This window comes from Aptenodytes patagonicus, chromosome 3 (assembly GCF_965638725.1).
Source record: "Aptenodytes patagonicus chromosome 3, bAptPat1.pri.cur, whole genome shotgun sequence".
NCBI classification, from domain to species: Eukaryota; Metazoa; Chordata; class Aves; order Sphenisciformes; family Spheniscidae; genus Aptenodytes; species Aptenodytes patagonicus.
The window spans coordinates 111,252,386-111,271,144 of NC_134951.1; the positions used below are offsets into that span (position 1 = coordinate 111,252,386).

Consider the following 18,759-nt stretch of genomic DNA (forward strand, 5'->3'; position numbering starts at 1 on the left):
CTATCAACATTTTCCATTGGATGACTGAAGACAAAAGCTTGATGCAGAGATTTTCTCAATACATCTCAAGAGAAGTCTCGAAACTCCTCTGTACTCCTCTAGGTCAGAAAACATTTTTAAACAGACCTCAGTAACCTCCAAATGTCACCGGCTGAAACAAGATCAAAGAAATAGGATGCATAAAACAGGCTGTAGGAACAGGTAGAATAAAGACTTAAGGACATCCCAGACTCCCCAGAGGAGTTTGATAAGGAGCGTTGCCCTATTTATTAATCCTTTCACTTTCCTTTCTTCAATTGCTTATCCATAGGGTATCTGGATCTATATGGCTATCTATCTATAGCCAAAGGGCCACGTCAGCAACTATCTTAAACAATGTGAAATCTAAAATGCTCTTTAGGATTCCTTACACAAATTATTTCCGTGACAAGTTCCCTCTCAATGCCGTGTATTGATACCCCGATCTGCTTGAAAACAAGAGACCTCGGTTAAAGCAGGTAAGACCTACGGAGGGGCAGGGCAGGGGAAGAAGGTATGGGGAAGTCAAGGCTAAAGGTAAAGCAGTATTTTGTTACATTAACAATATAGCAGAGAGGACATCACCACCAATGTCACCTGCTTTTTGACAAAGAATAAAGCAAGCAACCAGAATCAAGGCTGCAGACATTTTAAGCTCCTGTACTTAGTCATTTCTGAAAGACAGACAAGGATACTGATATAGGATGAGAGTGTTTAGTGCTGCATTTTAGAACTGGAGACCTCGATGGCAACCTCGACCACAAGTAATGCCACTTAGAGAATAATTAGTTTTTCTTCTCTAATCACCAAATCTTGTATAGCTGTTTCCAACAGGACAGAATTTTAAGGAGAATTCAAGTCATTTCAAACACAGCATTCTCAAGTTTAACATGTTCTTTTGTTTTCTCTCAAGAAATTCAGGTAACTTTGTCAGATTATCACAGGTCAGAATCCTTTAATGTCTCTATGCAGAACATACAGGAATTCCAAAATGAACCACAAGCCTTCTGCTTAAGATAAATGGCAATTAAATACGGCATAAAAATAAAAAATATTGCTAAAGCAGCCATTTCACTCTTTTGCATTACTGAAACGCCTACCAAAATGCCCACTGCCTACCAAAGTTCCAGCTGACAAGTTACCAAAGATTGGTTAATGCAGTGAAGGACGTATAATATTTCTACACTTCTTTAGGATGGACTTCCTTGGACTGGTATGAGACAGCTACTGAAAATTGTCACAGAATCAAATCTTACCAAGATGGCTTAAGTATCTAGATAACCATTCTATGACTAGCACAGAAAAAGAAAGGAGAAAACCTATTCACTAGATTTACTACTGGATATATGAATCACAGCACTGAATTTGGTTCTCCCTTACAAGAAATTTCAGACTTCTTTAAAATTTAAAGAAGTAGAAAGAATTAAACATTGCTGTAGGCAAACATACACCTTAAAAATTGAAGTTATGCACCAGCAATTGTTAAGGAATCTTTTTGGGTTTTACTTTTGACTTTACTGTCAAAAATTTCATTTACTAGCATTCTCCAAAAGCAACTCTTCATTCTTAATTAAAACTGCCAAAAGCAGTTTCACAGCAGTAATTTTAAACCCATACATTTTGCTTTTAATACTATTAAGGTGATTTTTGCTATTTTAATCCAGTATCCTTAGCAGCACGAGCAACAACAGCAAACATAAGGAAAAGATAGCTGGTACAAAAGGGAGTACCTGGAGATAACAGGTGACTTGCTTCCATTCACTGTATTTGTTCTTTCCCAAGGCTTTCTTGTTAGTTCTGGAAAACATAACGCGAAGATTAAAAACTGTCTTTTTCTATTTGTTGTGTAATTTACGTGAGGAAACTTAAAGTACCTGGCAACTTAAGTCAGCCTTTTTTGGTGTTTTTTTGTTTGTTTGTTGTGTATTTTTTTTACTGCATTGCATTAGTTCTTTCATATTAAGCTACCTCCTGTTCTACCCATCTTATTTTTAGTCATACTACCATTTATGTTGTGATAGCATCTTAAAGTGTCACTTTTGTTCTAGACATTGTAAATGCCATTTGATTCTTAATCCAACTGGGAGAAGGTCTGCCTATACTTTATGTATTTTATTGCTTCAGTTGTGAAACATGGAATTCTGGAACCGTAGCCAAATAGCTTCAAATACTGGGGGAACATGTTTTTAAGCCACAGGAGTTTTCCTGAGCTGTTAATGAATTATGTAAAATTAATTCAGTGTCAATTTCAATGAAGCGATGAGCAGACCTCACTCAACTAGAACACCTTTCAGCAACAAGGTACTTATTTTCCACCAAAGTCTTGTCCCCAAAAAGATACTTCTAAAGTTGCAATATATCATTTCCCCCGTTCAAAATAATACAGATTCAAAACTAAAGGTACATTGGCCGTGGATCCAGAAGAAAGTGTAGTTTACTTGCCACCTGTGATACTAGACAAAGTTTTACTATGCATCTCTTCTCCCATCTGGGCAGTTTACACTCTAAGGGCAAGCACTCTTATTACACACTGCAGAAGAGGACTTTTGGGCCTAGTCTATAGACATGAGTGATTTGTAGTCAAGTTTTAAAAGCCCAACCTATCTTTATACATGCTCATGCTTAACTTTCCATTCTGGAGCCTGCTTTCAGTTCTGCTTAGAATCCTCTCCAATAAACTTTGACTCGCTACCCTGAGTTTAATACAGTGATCTAAAGTCCCATGTGAAAGCTAGCTTTACTGTGCACGTTTGTTTGTCAACAGCAGACAGGCAGAAATCACAGCCGAAACGGGGCAAACAGTTCAGTTAAGGACTGTTTATTTTTGTGTTCTTCTATGGTGAATAAGATTATTTTTATCATAGAATCATAGAATAGCTTGGGTTGGAAGGGACCTCTAAAGGTCATCTAGTCCAGCCCCCCTCCCGTGGGCAGGGACATCTTCCACCACATCAGGTTGCTCAGAGCCCCGTCCAACCTGACCTTGAATGTTTCCAGGGATGGGGCATCCACCACCTCACTGGGCAACCTGTGCCAGTGTTTCACCACCCCCAGTGTAAAAAATTTCTTCCTTGTATCTAGTTTAAATCTACCCCCCTCTAGTTTAAAGCCATTCCCCCTTGTCCTGCCACAACAGGCCCTGCTAAAAAGTTTGCCGCCATCTTTCTTATAGGCCTCCTTCAAGTACTGATAGGCTGCAATAAGGTCTCCCCAGAGCCTTCTTTTCTCTAGGCTGAACAACCCCAACTCTCTCAGCCTTTCTTCATAGGAGAGGTGTTCCATCCCTCTCATCATTTTCGTGGCCCTCTTCTGGACCCACTCCAACAGGTCTGTGTCTTTCTTATGCTGAGGGCTCCAGAGCTGGACGCAGTACTCCAGGTGGGGTCTCACCAGAGCAGAGGGGCAGAATCACCTCCCTCGACCTGCTGGCCACGCTTCTTTGGATGCAGCCCAGGATACGGTTGGCCTTCTGGGCTGCGAGCACACATTGCCGGCTCACGTCCAGCTTTTCATCCACCAGTACCCCCAAGTCCTTCTCGGCAGGGCTGCTCTCAACCCCTTCATCCCCCAGCCTGTATTGATACCAGGGGTTGCCCCAACCCAGGTGCAGGACCTTGCACTTGGCCTTGTTAAACCTCATGAGGTTCACACAGGCCCACTTCTTGAGCTTGCCCAGGTCCCTCTGGATGGCATCCCGTCCCTCTGGTGTGTCAACTGCACCGCTCAGCTTGGTGTCATCTGCAAACTTGCTGAAGGTGCATTCGATCCCACTGTCTATGTCATTGATGAAGATATTAAACAGTACTGGTCCCAATACAGCCCTGCGGGACGCCACTCGTCACCGATCTCCATCTGGACATTGAGCCGTTGACCACTACCCTCTGGATGCGGCCATCTAACCAATTCCTCACCCACTGGACAGTCGACCCATCAAATCCATACCTCTCCAGTTTAGAGAGAAGGATGTTGTGGGGGACCGTGTCAAAGGCCTTACAGAGGTCCAGACAGATGACATCTGTAGCCCTTCCCGTGTCCACTGATGTAGTCACTCCATCCATTTTTTTTTCCTTTTAGTGGTCTCACCTATGCCCTTCCTCAGGACATACCTATCACCACAGATGCTTCATTCCTTACGGATCAGGTTTTCATTCCTTACAATCTGCACAAGTTAAAACAGTCTTTCTGTAGTGTGAATTGTTATGACTTACTTGCTATTGTTACTTACTCAGGACTTTAATGCACCACTGATCTTATCAGTCTTTATTTCAGATTTTGGGTTTATTTATTTGTTTGGTTCCCTTTCTTTTGTATTGCTCAGCTCTGCTAAGCTGGGCAAGCTGAGAGGCAGAAATACTCTTTCAGAGTCTCATATTGACCAGGAAGTTCTCTGGGATGCAGCTAGACACTGAGTTGCAGAAGTCTGCTAGCATAGCCTGTGACGCAGCAACTACAGGTTGCCAGTGCTAGTAATAAGTCTTAAGCTTAATTTGATATGCCAAGCTTCAGGGCTTGTCCTTCCATAGGAGTTATTTCAGCAGGATTTTAGCTGCATCTGCAAAATTATTTGAGAAACTTTAGCTATGGCTGCAGCTTGCTCAAGGACCACATGATTATACTTATCTAGCTGAAATAGAGAACATTATCCAGTCATACATCTACTGCCTATCCCATGGTTTTGAGCTTGTTTTGTTTATATAATTACCTAACATGTTTTAACTTCGGTTTTACTTAGCTTTATGTGACTGTGTATTTCTTCCCCTAAAAGGAACATACCATATACAGAGAAGGACTAATATGTCTAAGTAACCACGGTGTAACTCTCCCTGTAAGCAACAGGAGAGAGAGAGAACACAGCCCCTTAGCAGAGTTGAAATGTATCAAAATAAACCAAAGGAGACGCAAGCTTAGGACAGAAGAAATGTCCCCCCTTTCAACATCATACTCCTCCTGAAAAAGACTGTGGAACTCTGATAGTTCACCTCAACGGCACATAGGAAGGGTAAGCGCAACACCAAAGAAAGAGGTAAATGCTAGCAAGTCTGTGTATAACAATTTCAGTCATATTATTAGTGGTAATTAGACATAATTACACAAATTTTTGACCTGGCCTCTGCTCAGTATGCCAAGCATTCCTCTTAAACATTTTAGAGACAAGTTCCAATGATGAGGCACAGCATTACCAGAGCATTTTACATCATCAAGAAATGAAGTGAAATCTCTCCATTGGAAGGAAACAGTCAAATCTCTGGATGCATGTGACATTTTAAAAAAGTTTGATGAGGCTTCTTATCATGACAACCAATTAAAGGAACCACTTCTCTTCCACTGTTTTTGATTTCCCTCTTTTGGGCCTATATTATTACAAGAAGTGTTCCAAAAGCAGTCATTTCCCCAAGACTAATATCATCTCTGTGTTTAAGAGAATGAAGCAGACTCCTACGCTAAGGGGAGGAGGAAGGATGAAAAACTTGATTTGTATTAAGTCATTTATTGCCTTGGAGTCTAATTTCTTTAGACTACCGGCTGTATCTCAATACTAACAGTTTTCCAGTTATTTCCATCCAGACACACTTAGCTCCTAGCTCTACTTTTTATCCCACAGCTGCCTGGGTTCTGTTCACCCTATAGCAGTGGTTTTCAATATTAAGGCCTGCACACCATCAAGTGGCTGAATCACCTAGTGAAGAAGTATACACATGGGCAAGTAATCAACAGAGAAAGCTAGAACATACTGAAGACTGGTATATTCATTACCCAGTCATTTTCCTTCTGCTTCCAGTATCTTTTGGGATGACAAACTGCAGGTTATATGGCACATTCTCCCCCTTTTGTATGCACGAAGGGGGAGGTTGCCAGGGAAGCGAAGGGTACAAGAAGGTACTACTAAAGGACAGGAAAAGGAAGTCTTGAGCATCACTTGAGTCCTTGGAACACAAGCATTTACAGTATGAATACATATGCATGCTGACAATACATCTTGGCCAACTACAGAATTGGTGAGATGTGAGCTTTCCTTACTGACTGCAGCAGAAGTGTTGGCTACACAGTTCCAAACTCTGCCACAAGCATACCTCAGCAGAGGACTCATGGTTAGAGAATTTCTACTCTGTGCACTTATATTGATTTAGAAAGGACACCTGCATGTGAGGGAATCTTTACTAAAGTACGTGGAAGCGGCAACTGTTTCTGTCTGACTCTGATAGTCTTGTACGTCTGCCTCAAAGGAAACAAACTACTGTCCCAACTCGTGTCCTGCAATGACTGAGACAACTTGCTTTCACATTCACTACCAACTGCTTTCTGTGCATCAGCCCCACAGGTTCAACACAGGAGAACCCTATACCAAGCACAGTGTTCCAGTGGATGTTCTTTTTATCTGTTATCTTCTGAAACACTCCTGAACCAGGACCCATTCTACAGCAAAATGCCAGGCTGTAATCATGGGGGAAGAGGCAGGCTCCAAAATTCAGCACAGCTGACTGAGATTTGTCATTAGGTTTTAGCATTATAGAGTCACAGAGTTCACAAACCTGTGCTACTTACCAGGTGTGCTTGTTGAAGAAACCTTAGAAGTTGAAGACTCTGATTCTTCCTGATCAAAAGGGAGGAGAGAGGGAAAAGGGGGGGAGGAGGAAGGGAGAAGAAAAAACAAAACACCTTTGACTTGTGAATCTAACAGATTAATCTCAACTGTTTAAATATTTATTTCACTTTTTATATAGATTTAAAGGGTTCTGCTCAATTGTATGTAGAAAATGTGCAAGCACTATGCACTTCACAAAATAGTGGTTGTGTGCATATATATGGTAAAGTAGAATCTTTCTCATAATCTAGTATTGAATAATGTGAAGTAGATAAAATTTCTCAACTCACATTTTTATCTTCTTTCTGCTCTGGTTCTGTTGATCCCTTTTCAGCAATTCTTCTCCTATAAGCAGAGACAAAAGTTACCAAGATCATCGTGGCTTTAAGATGGAAGAATGTTGTTTAGTGTAATTGAAGACATATACAGCTTGATAGCTAGAATATCGAAAACTAATGTTTAAAAAAGTACTTTCAAAATACTTTCAAGGACAAAGCCCTCCTGCGAAAGCGACTGGGCAATTCTTTCTCCTCTTGAAGTCTGTATCCCCTCCCCTACTGCTACACAAAGACTTACACAGAAGAAAAAGTACTCGATTACACTCAAGTAAATAATGGCTATTCACAAAACATTATGAACTTCACAAAGTTCATGAGCAAGCCGATGTTTATTTGATCCTTAGCCAGCTGCAAACAGGCACCCAAAATCCTACCTCTACGATGACTAAGCAGCTGGAGCACAGCAGAAACAGCTCTTTACCTCCTGGCCAGCAGGGCGCTCATTTCTTCCATCAACCCACTGCCTCCCAAGGGAAGTGGTCCGTTTCCACGGCCACTGTCTGTTTTAGATGAAGCAGAGCCGCCGCCTCCTCCTCCACTTGAACTGGAGGAGTCTTCACCCTTCATAATACACAAAATAACAGCAGATGTGCAAATGATAGCCGACAATGAAAGAAGCAAAGTTCACATACAAGAAAGAAACAACTGTACAAAGAATGCGATGGGCTGGTAGTACATCCTGTAATGCTTTTTTAATAATGAATTAAGCCTACCCCAAAAGTCTCGATACTGCTATTAATCTTGAACAAAAACTACAACCGGTTCAGGAAGACAGGATTTAGAGACAGGAATCAGAAGAAGAAACAGAGTTGTATTTACCCGTGAGACTTTCCTAAGTTTGGCTCCAGCAAGTGCAGCTGCTAGTCCAGTTAAAGGGCGATTTTCTTCGGACACGAATCCCACTGAAAATCCAGAGGTGGGGAGGGGTGGAGCAGGAGGTGGAAGGGGAACGGGAGGAACTTGGTTAGGAAGTGGAGGAGGTGGTGGTGGTGGAGGCCCTGAAGGTGGAAGTGGAGGTGGTGGTGGTGGGCCAGGAGGAGGTGGGACTGCTACTGAAGACTGAGCTGGGCCAGGGGGCAGGGGGGGTGGGGGAGGAGGTGCAGGTGGTCCTTGGACAACACCTAGTATCAAAGAGAAAACAAATAGACTATATTAAGGATTTAAAAAAGAAAGATCTTATTTCCATTGAAATACTGGTTCTTTTGCTCAGTGTATGAAACGTTAATACTGGTAAGGGTCCTTTTTATAGGCAAGAAAACACTGCAAGTTTCAGCAGGAGAGAAGCATTCTTATTAAACGCACTAAAAATATTACATAGTATGCTATGAGAGATCAGACAGTTTCAGAGACATTTACATACAAAACCCCTCCAGTCAGGTTCTGTGCTGCAACCAAGAAGAATCTTACACCAGGAAACAGGCAAAGCTTTTATAAGGAGTCAAGTAAGGCACGAGCATCATACCACGTAGGAACAATACTGTGTGTTCAAATGGTGCTAAACAGAGTGACTTCTCATTGTACTAACAAGCATTTAACACACCACCCAACCATCTGAACCCTTGAACTGTTTGAGTTCCAACGCTAATTTCTAAGCTGTATGAAAATATTTCCTCTAAAAAACATTCCAGGAATCAACTTTAATAATTTAATACAAACACTAATTAGTGAGTTAGAAGACTGACATATTTTAAGCTGATGGGAACAGGCTCGTCTATATTTTTATCTATTATTCCTTTAATGCTTTAAATTCACATATTGCTATGCAATACAAAATGTGTTTTGAAGAAAGAATATCTGATGATCACTGTGTTGTCATTATAGAACAGTTTAAGAAATTGTAACCAAGAGAACAGCCCCACACATCCTCCCCCCGCCTCACCCAAACTGCCATAAGCTACTAAAAATGCTGCGCAACTACCTTAAGCAACCTCTGCAGGCAGAAATGTCACGTGTCTTCCTGGTTTCCTACTCTGCTAACCACTGTGTGTAAATTCAAAAGCCTTTTAAACTCTCTTGGCGTCACTCACCATCCACGTGCACACTTTTATTCCATACTACAAGCGAGGCCATTTACCCTAGTTCCACTCCACCCCAGAGTAACTCATGCCTTCATTTAAGACGAGGGTATTACACAGGATCTACTCTGCACGGCTTGCGTGTGATGAAGCCATAGTCTGCTCATCCCCCAGAAGCCCCTCTGCCCACACCTTTAGCTCTGCTACTGCAGACTTACGTACATAAGACCTAAATCTATTAAATCAATATAAAGGCAGGATTCAGGTTAACAAAGACATTTGCATCTATGTAAAACACATTTCTATCATATTGGTAGAGTGTCCGTTAAGACTGTCACCTGCTTTACCAAACTTTTTTCCTAATGTCTTTTTAAGCTACACTGGCAGAATACCACAGGAAGACCTGTCTTTATATATATGTGCGCATACAGCCATATATCAAAATACGACCACTGTCCAGAAAGAAATGCTGTAGGTGTTACATACTACTTTCTAAATTTGAAACTACATAGAGTATCAAAGTGGTTCAGATTATTCCTCACTTAAGGTCATTCACATGTCTAAAGCTGCATATACATTCTTCCATGTTGGCTGCCACTAGGAAACTAATGATGCTGCCTGTTAACACCATGTTCCAAATAAACTAACAGTGCAAGATTTACCAAGCAAGTATTCGACAAGCTCTGTTCTCGACAGGTGAGAGCTTAAGAAATCAGAATTTTACTTATGACAGGCCACAGAACATCAGCTCTTCTCCGCGGAGCTTTGAAGTTTCCCTTACCCCAGTTTTCCAAATGGTATTTCGTTGTGGTATTAAGATCACTGCAACTTTGGAAGCATTGTATTAATTCTTCGGGGCAGTTACAGGCTTTGATACCAATTGGTTTCGACTGCATTCCTGATTAGTGCATTAGTAGCAATAACAGAAAGCCTTACCCTGCTGGGTCGTAGGTTCAATCGGCTGAGAGGCTGCCTGCAAGACTGGCTCAGAAGCAGAGGAGTCTCCCAGCACAGAGTTTAGAGAGTTCTCAACAGAGGCAGGGGTAGCTGCAGAGGGAGAAGGGAGAACACTAGGCTTGGATGAGGGAGTCGAGGCATTCGGGGAGTTGGGAGAAGGAGAAGCTTGAGGTCCAGAGAGTGACAGAGGCGGAAAGGAAGGCAGTGGGGGGGGAGGAGGTGGCGGAGGCGGAGTTGGACCTGAGGTAGAAGGTGAAGGAACTGGATAAGCCAGGTTTTCGGGAAGCCCGTTAGGAGCCGTGGGAGACGTGGACATTTGGGTCACTGGATTAGAAGCCGACACTGGGAGGACAGGTCTCGGACCAGTAGCTTTGCCTGGTGGACTGCTTATCATTACTGGAGGAGATGGGGGAAGGGGGGCAAAACTGGGCGCAGACCAGGCAACAGGCTTTGTATTTGGAGGCAAAGTCGCCGGGGCATTGACGGGAGAAGGGGGCCGAGAACTTTTGTTCAGCGGACGAGGAACCGTAGCATAATGGGGGAGAACAGGGTGGAAAGCTGAGCCTAAAGATGTAGCAAAACGTGATGCAGAGTGCCTTAGAGGCGGTGTAGGGGGAGTGGAAGTCGGTGGTGCAGAAGTCACTACAGCGTACTCCGGTGTGGCCTCTGACATTGGTGCTGAGACTGCTTTTGCATATGATGGAGGAGGTGCTGAAGGAGGCTGGCAACTGGAGTATTCAGGAAGTGGAGTGCTATACGGGGAGTTGTCGAAAGATGGAGCTGGACAGAAGATGGAAAGCAGCAGCAAAGGCAGGATAAAAAAAAGGAGAAAGAGAAAAAGGGAGCTAATGAAGCAACAAAACCAGCATTCAAACAAAATGTATAAATGTAGACTACAGTTAGTACCAGAGGATTAGGCACAAGTGAAAATACTGTTAGGAAAGTTTTACATATTACCAACAGCTGCTTTTAAATTTTTACCAACTATTTTTGTGCCAACATTTGAATTTACAAGTACGTTCTAGAGTAAGTTTTCTCAAATCCCATCTGTGAGATGGATTAGATACAGGGTTGATTAATGAGTCTTATCAGCTTTTATCATCATTTGGTTGCAAACTGCAAGCAAGTGTAGTGATCTTAACATTTGTAACAACTCCACTAACAAAACTCATACCATAGGCAGCAAGTATCATCTTTCTCTTCCCCAGAAAAAGCTCCATCGCAAACTTGAAAGTACCGGGAATAAAACTACCAATAAAATCCTCTGCTCTAAAGTGACTAGCTCTTACATAGTATTCCTCGACTTTTACCATCAGCTGACTTCTTATGTAAATTGAGTTTGTTACTAAAGAACAACCAAGCGCTTGACAAATGTTCCATTATATTACCAAAATGAGAAAGCTTTCAGTTATCGCTGGATACATTTCCGCAGGCAGTGCATTATCTTATCTACAAATACATATGATACATGTCACTGAAATGTTACTACAACGATAAATTAAGCAAGACTTCATACTGAAAGGCATTTCTTGCACCATTACTTTGCCTTATGTAGGTATATACCTTCTACATTTAACACACTCAACCTCATATGTTTGGGGTTGGTTTTTTTCCCAAATTATGCAGTGAGCATACATCTTGTTTAACAGAGCAAACAATGATAAGGTATTTAGAAATTTTAACTCATCATACTTTAACCAATGTTGGAGGTGCCCAACACAATTCAAGTTCTTCAAGAGATCAGAGAGTACGGCAATGGAGTGAGCAAATAGTGCAAAAAAATTTATTTCAGAGTTAATGGAAAATTATGACAGGAAAGTCAAGGATCTTGGACTTCTTGCCATAAAAAAGGAAGCAATTCCAGCAAATAGAAGCCTGAAATACTGACTGTTGTTGCACCACTGTACTCACTGCCCTTTGTTTCTTCTCTCTCACTCCATCACCCAAACACATAAAGAGTAGTCTAGTACTTGAATACACTCAGTTTTGAAATTCTTACCAGCATTTGAAATTCTTCTCTCTCTTTCCCATTCCAATTGTTCCCTTTCCAACTGTTCTTGCCGTTCTCTTTCTTGCCTTTCCCGTTCAAGTCGTTCAAGTCTTTCTCCATCCTGCCTCTCCTTCTCTTGTCTCTCCCTTTCTAGGCGTTCTTGCCGTTCCCTTTCTTGCCGTTCTCTCTCCAGTTGCTCCTGTTCTAGGCGCTCTCTTTCAAGTCTTTCCCTTTCTAGCCTCTCTCTCTCCAGCCTCTCCCGTTCCATTCGTTCACGATCCAGCCTCTCCCGTTCCAGCTCCTTCTGCCTCTGTTGCTCTTGCAACTGTCTACAATCGTGAAAAAAGGAAAAAGACTAAGCTGCAAAGCGAAAACCAAAAATATCAAGCAACTGTTAGAGGACAAGAAGAGATAAACTAATCAACAATCTTTGCACCAGTGAGAACAAAAGCACAGCATTTGTACCTACATAAAATTCTTAATTCTACGTGTTATCTTTCTGAGCTGGGTAATAGTTGTATTATGCTCACAGTAAAAAGAATCATATATCCAATTTCCTCTCAATTTAACATTCTGAGAGACAGCTTTCAAGACGTAAGAATAGAAAGCTGTTGCTGATAATTTACTAACTGATGCAATCTTCCCAGTTTGGGATATGGAGTTACATTTGTTCTTTGCACGGTATTCTATACTCGAAGCAGTGAATAAAAGTACAGTGAAATAGCAGTAACACGAATACTCAATAAAAAACCCCACCCCCAAACAAATTACGTTTTTTCAGATAAACTAGTCAGCTAGTATTTATCCAAATTTTACAGAAGCATCAAAATGTATACGTGTCCCTCTCCACCTGCATACTACTACATGCACATACAACAACTGGCGTCAAGATGAGAACACCCTGAAGGCAGAGGAAACTGCACATGGTCAGAAAAAAAAATCCAGGGTGCAGCAGCCAGGGAAACACTGCAGGGAGCCGGCAGGGTTTCCAGCTCACGGGAGTCTTTGCAAAGGAAAGCAGAGAGGGGGAAGACATGGAGAGGAGGAAAACAAGTAAAAGCCAGGCAGAGGAAATATAAAGAACTTCCTAAGGGTAAGAAGGAATCATGCAAAATTTGCTGCCAAAGCCACTAGGTTGGCTGAAAGAAAGGACTTTCCTTCAGAAATACAGTGGGAAAAGCTGTAAACAACCCTTTTGCTTTTTCTCCTCAACTTGTTTTACATTTTCTTTAGGTTTTGGGTTTTTTTAAAATTATATTAAAAAAAGACACGTTTCTAGTTGGCGAAAATATAGCTTTTTGATTTTCAAAGCTTTTTCATATCTTGGGGGAACTCACTACTAAAACAAAAATTAGGCACATCCTCCTCAAAGCTGTGGCCAGTATGTTCCTGTCAGTACATACCACTGAAAATGTTATTGTCCTCTATTTTAATTCTTATTAAAAAAAAAAAAATCATGACGTTTATATACAAGTTTTTCTTTTTAAAGCACACAGCCATTTTTTTCCACCACGCTTCAGATGCAAACTGAAGATAGCTTCTCACCAAATACAAAGCACAGGCAGCTTTTAACTATAAAGCAAAAAGGAGACCTAAATTTTGACACCTTAAGCTATTAGATATGTATTTTCTATGGACTGCCACTGGGCAATCTTATTTGGAAAGGTCATTAGTAATTCTATAGTATACGCTTAGAGCCATGTAAAACTGAAGCCTGAAAATGAAGGGAACTTCAGCTATTTCGTTCCTATTCATGCTCCGAAAATACTGGCAGAACTGGAAACCCCAGCTCATACACTGTTACTATTGAAGTCCATTTGCTTTCAGAACAATGTTTTTCCTTTAAAAAAACAAACAAAAAAACCCCTGTAAAATACTGAAGTTTCATAATTGCTATAAACAATTAAGTTCCAGTTACGTACAGCAAAAGGACTTTTCCCTACTGAACTTGTTACCCAACATCCTCAGAAGCTGCAAAATAGTTCTGCTCCTGTATCAATTCTTCCATCAGCTCCTGCTCTCCCATGTAACAAAGTTGTAATAGCAGTCATTAAGAAATTAGGGCTGCAACTCAGCTTGTTAAATGCTTGATTTTTAGCCTCTGAAGTCCACCAAAAAGTCTGGTAATTGACTGATACATATTTGGAACCAGTAGAGGATTTCTACAAAATATCAAGAGAATATAATATAAACCACAGAAATTTAAGCTCCAAAAGGGATATTAAGGATATTTTTGGATTACATTTTTGCTTGCTCTGTATTGTACAAAACTAGTTTTATTGTGTGCTCTTTTTCCCTCAGATAAAAATCTATTATTAGAGGAAAGCAGGGTTTCATCATACATAGCTTCAGCTTGGTCATCTTAGGCTCTTTTTTTGTAAAGGAGAGGTGGATACACTGCAGTTTGTAGCTAAAAGGCTATTCAGAGCAGGAGTCAACATTTACAGACTCCAAAGCAGCTTTTGTTTATTTTGTTCATTCTTTTTCATTCATTTGCCAGAAACCAGCATATTCTACCTAAGAATGTACACACTATTAATCCTAAAACTAAAATGTAGATAAGGCATTTGAGGTTATAAACATTTCGGGTTATATTTAGTTTATGAAACTAGACGGTATCAATTCACTGGGTTTAATAACACATCAAGCAGCTGGCCAGATATTGAAATTTTCTTTTTCTCAAGTTCTTCATTTCTTTACAGAAATAGAACCTCGACGTAGGTCACTTCTCACATAAGAGCAGTGTCACTGAGGCAGTTCTGCAATCAGCCATAGCAAGAGCTGTGCCATTTCGTATTTTCATAAGCAACCTGGAAAAGAAACAGTGAGGTGCTCTTGACTAAGCTCCTTAATATTAAATTTATTTAGGATAGCAAGGATGATGACTGATTATGAAGAACTACTGATGGGTCTTCTAATTCCAAGTAACTGGGAAATAAAATTGGCAAATAAAACTCAACTGAAATATAACTGAAGTGACGCAGCGGAGAGAGGGGAAATCTGGTAAATTCATATACAAAATGCTGGACTATGAGTTGACTACTGACTCAGGAGTGAGATGGTAGGGTCATGAGAGACAGTTCTATAACAACATCCATTCATTGACATGTTCTGTTCAAAACCATAAGCCAGATGCTACACATTAGGTGAGAATTACAGAGCAGTACAGAAAATACCATCATTCTGCTTCACAAACCCTGCATCTCTGTTCTCATCTCAAAAGGGTTAAAACAGCAGAACTGAAAAGGTTCAAAGAGCACCAACACTATGATCAAATGTACCAGTTTCCATTCAAAAAATAACTAAAGAAGCTGGAATTCTGCATTTTGGAAAAGACAACTGGAGGTCTATAAAATCCTGAGTGATGAGGACATCCTAATACAACAGCTGGGAGGAAAGAGTCAATGCAGCTAATAATAGCAAAGCCCCCAAAAATGTAAATAAATAAATAAAAAGAGTGAGCACTTCTGCACATCAGGCAGATGAGCCGTGGAACTCCTTGCCCGAGTGATTCAAAGAAAGAATAGGAAAAAGCCCATGGAAGAAAAAAAAAAAACCAGCCAAAAAAACCATGGAAGGTAATTTAGAAAACAGAAATTGTGTCATGCACAAGCAGTTGCTGAACCAAAAATGCCCAGAGGATTGGAGAGTAGCAGGGGAAAGTATTCCAGGCGTTTGCCCTGGCCCAGAAGGGTGAGGACTTCTGTTAGTTTTTACTTAAAGCTTTTCTAACTATTGAAAGGGGTACGTCTGTGTGTGTATGTACTATGTACAAGGAGGGGAGGAGGGAGACATGGACGAGGAGACTGTATATAAATGTATACTCTGTCTCCATATAGCATGTAATTACATGCAATTTTAGCTAAAGTGTAAGATGTATGTCTAAATCAAACTGTTTCTTTGGGATTGACTAGTTCTCCTAATATGTGTGAACACGTTCCTGAGGCTCACCTGGGGTTTTTCTCCTCTTTAGAGAGCTATAAAGACACACAATGTCCATGTGTCATAACAAAATGTATCTAAGCATTTAAACGCTTTAACCTTTATCCGAAGCAAAAAATATTTCAGTCAGCAATCAACACTATCAAACTGCATTGGCTGTCTACAAAGATTAGATAAACAGCAGTGAGTTAACCACTTTCACCTACACAGGACCTAAATGAAAGAGTTCTCATAATTAAATGAATATTGAGTGATTCAGTATTTAATGTTTTATTTTTGTAAAAGAATCCTCATTTTCCATTTCTTCAGGAAATAAAGGAATAAAACCAGAATTTTTTAAATGTATGAATAAAAAACTATGAACAAGTTGAGCACTTTGCTTATGATACAAATGCTCTACCAAGAGAGGGCAGCAAAATACCTTGCAAACATTTCCTATCTTATATAAGATTCCCATGCAGTAAGATATATGAGATGAAATACACCATCCTTGAAAATAATTTTAAGTTTAAAATCATTCTCATTATGTATCACTGAAGCATCCCTTTGTCAAGAAGGAAAAGAAAAAAACCAAAACAAACAAACTCAAAACAAAAACCACCACACACCACAACCCACTACATTTTTACAGTAGTTTTAACAATTTTAATAAACCTTTCAGATAGAAAACCGAAAGTGGCACAGGTCAAAAGATCAGTATGCCAGTAATGCAATCAAGTTGCTTCAACACAGCTTAATGAGCAAGGATGAATTTCATAAACTAAGAACTACAGCTTAACAAGTGTAACAGTTGTAGCTTAAAAAGATTAAGAACTCATTTTGCTAATTAAAAAAAAAGGATAAATTTGTTTGCAATAAAACCCCGCTTTGTTTAGTTAGCATTAGAAAATGTAATTTTATTTTAAAATTTTGTCAGAGGTCAAAATTATATTATGCAAAAGCATTAGTAGATTAAGAAGAGTCACTACACATCAATTAAAGCATTTCTGAAATGTCAAGACTTTGGTAGTTCTGAAGCATGGGAATGTTCAAGAACATTGTGAAAGCAGTACATAAAAATCCTTCAGCCTTAGAAAGCACAGTATCTAGCTATCAGGACAACTTTTTCAAAAGCTAAAGAGGTACTAAAAATGCCCCAGAAAGCTATCTTATAGTGAAATGCTAATTATGCTAAGGCAAAGTGATCCTAATTATTTTAAAGGTGTGAATTACTAGAATCTAAGAGCTAATTTACATTGAATAGTTGAGACAGTGCTATAAAACTGAACAGCACGTCAGTCATATAGGCAACGTAGGTACTGTTGCACGTTTAGATTCAAAGAGTCAACTTCTGGATTTCCGAATAGCTGCTAGCTTTATCACGCATTCTACTCATGAAACTTTCTTTTTGGATTTTAATTACTTCCATGCCAAAAACATCTTAGGAAACTTCACTTTGGGGCGTCGATGGGGACAGGTATTGGTTGGGTTTTGTTGTTGTTGTTTGTAAATTAACTTACTTCAATATTGCAACAGCTTTTAAAGTTATTTCCCCTCTTTTTCTTGCCTTTATACTTTTGTCCAATTAAAGAAGTATGAGGTGGTATAGTCAGAGGATGAAGAAAGAATCATATTTACAATACTAACTTGTGACTTTGAACTCTATCAGCATTAATCCTCCAGTTCTTTGGGCAGCCAAGAATCAGGAGCATGACTACATTCTTGAAATAACACAAGGAGAAAAATGCAACGAGTAGAGTTAAGTACACACTGTTGCATCCCTGCTGAAAAAACCCCCACATTTTGCAATGGTGAAGGTGTTTAGAATTTCTCCTACATGACAACTGCAAAACAGAATTGCTGTTAGTTTAACCAGGTGCACACAAAGCCTTCCTAGTTTGCTCTGAATCAGAGCATAAAGGAGAATAACCATTAAGAAGTAGTGCTACTATCTCAGCTCTTGATGTTGTATGAAATAAGCCAATACCTCATGTACACCAAGATCACTTTCTATCATGCCTTTCACTAGCAAGTAACATCATTACATTCAACAGATCATCACACACAGCAACTAGGAAGCTATCCCAAAATAATACTATTCGATACCTTTAGATCTGTATTTTGGGAGGGGAAGGTTGTTTTAACTTCTGCTCCTGGAGGTGAATGACTGACAGCTATCCTCTGGTCCCTTTGCTAAGGACTTCAACATAGTTATTCAAAAGAATTGAAGCCTCCATCAATTTTCTTAAAACATGACCATTACCACGTGGGTTGAAGGGAAGACAAAGATCTCAACTAGATTAAGAAACTTCAGTGTTCACTGGTAAAACGATATTCTCTGTCAGAGCAGACTTAATAGCCAGAGAGAACCTGTCTTTTTCTGGAACGCTTTTCATGTTTAAGCCCGTATCTTGGTCATCTGCAGGAGTTACTGCAAGTGTCTCAGCTTGTGGAAAGACTGTCCTTCCACCAAAGTATGCCTCAGCGTTAAGCAACTCTCATTGTGCCAAAAAACAGAGCTGTTGTCACAAGGGCACCAAGAGAAAAAAACCTACATGTAACAAATCCATTGCTGAAACAGTTTGTGAAAGCAAATAGCTGTCTGCTCTGGCAGGTCACCTTGTTTCCTCAGGTGGAAGTTTTTCTGTACATTCACATAAATCTTCAGGATTCAAACACTGGCTTGCTTTGCTCTTGGACGTGAGATCAAGCCATTAAATTTTTTCCTAAAAAGATGATAGGAAACTGCACCGAGAAGACCATATATAAACCTGAATAACAGAATTCAGTCACAAACCCGAAAGGCTTCTTGTCATGAAGCCAGATACATTAAAAACAGTGGTATTTCCATGAACAGTACAGACAGAAGCATCTTTGTATCACATCCAAATTCAACAGGCACTGAGCTGATAGACATTCCAAGATGAACAGAAACTG

The 18,759-nt window shown here is 40.2% G+C and overlaps 1 protein-coding gene across 7 annotated transcripts in view; it reads right to left on the bottom strand.

Moving 5' to 3' along the window:
- The window catches only part of ENAH (ENAH actin regulator), a 102,828-nt gene that overhangs the window by 12,478 nt on the left and 71,591 nt on the right, over positions 1-18,759 (bottom strand). For 3 of the 7 annotated variants that reach the window (XM_076334657.1, XM_076334655.1, XM_076334658.1), the window contains 7 exons: positions 11,911-12,230; positions 9,891-10,691; positions 7,759-8,060; positions 7,361-7,500; positions 6,892-6,946; positions 6,562-6,610; positions 1,749-1,815 (listed from right to left, as the gene is read on the bottom strand). In XM_076334657.1, coding sequence (XP_076190772.1) covers positions 1,749-1,815; positions 6,562-6,610; positions 6,892-6,946; positions 7,361-7,500; positions 7,759-8,060; positions 9,891-10,691; positions 11,911-12,230 — 1,734 coding nt within the window. The remainder of the gene's footprint in view (positions 1-1,748; positions 1,816-6,561; positions 6,611-6,891; positions 6,947-7,360; positions 7,501-7,758; positions 8,061-9,890; positions 10,692-11,910; positions 12,231-18,759) is intronic. The other 4 variants (XM_076334660.1, XM_076334659.1, XM_076334662.1 and 1 more) reach the window with 2 other exon arrangements.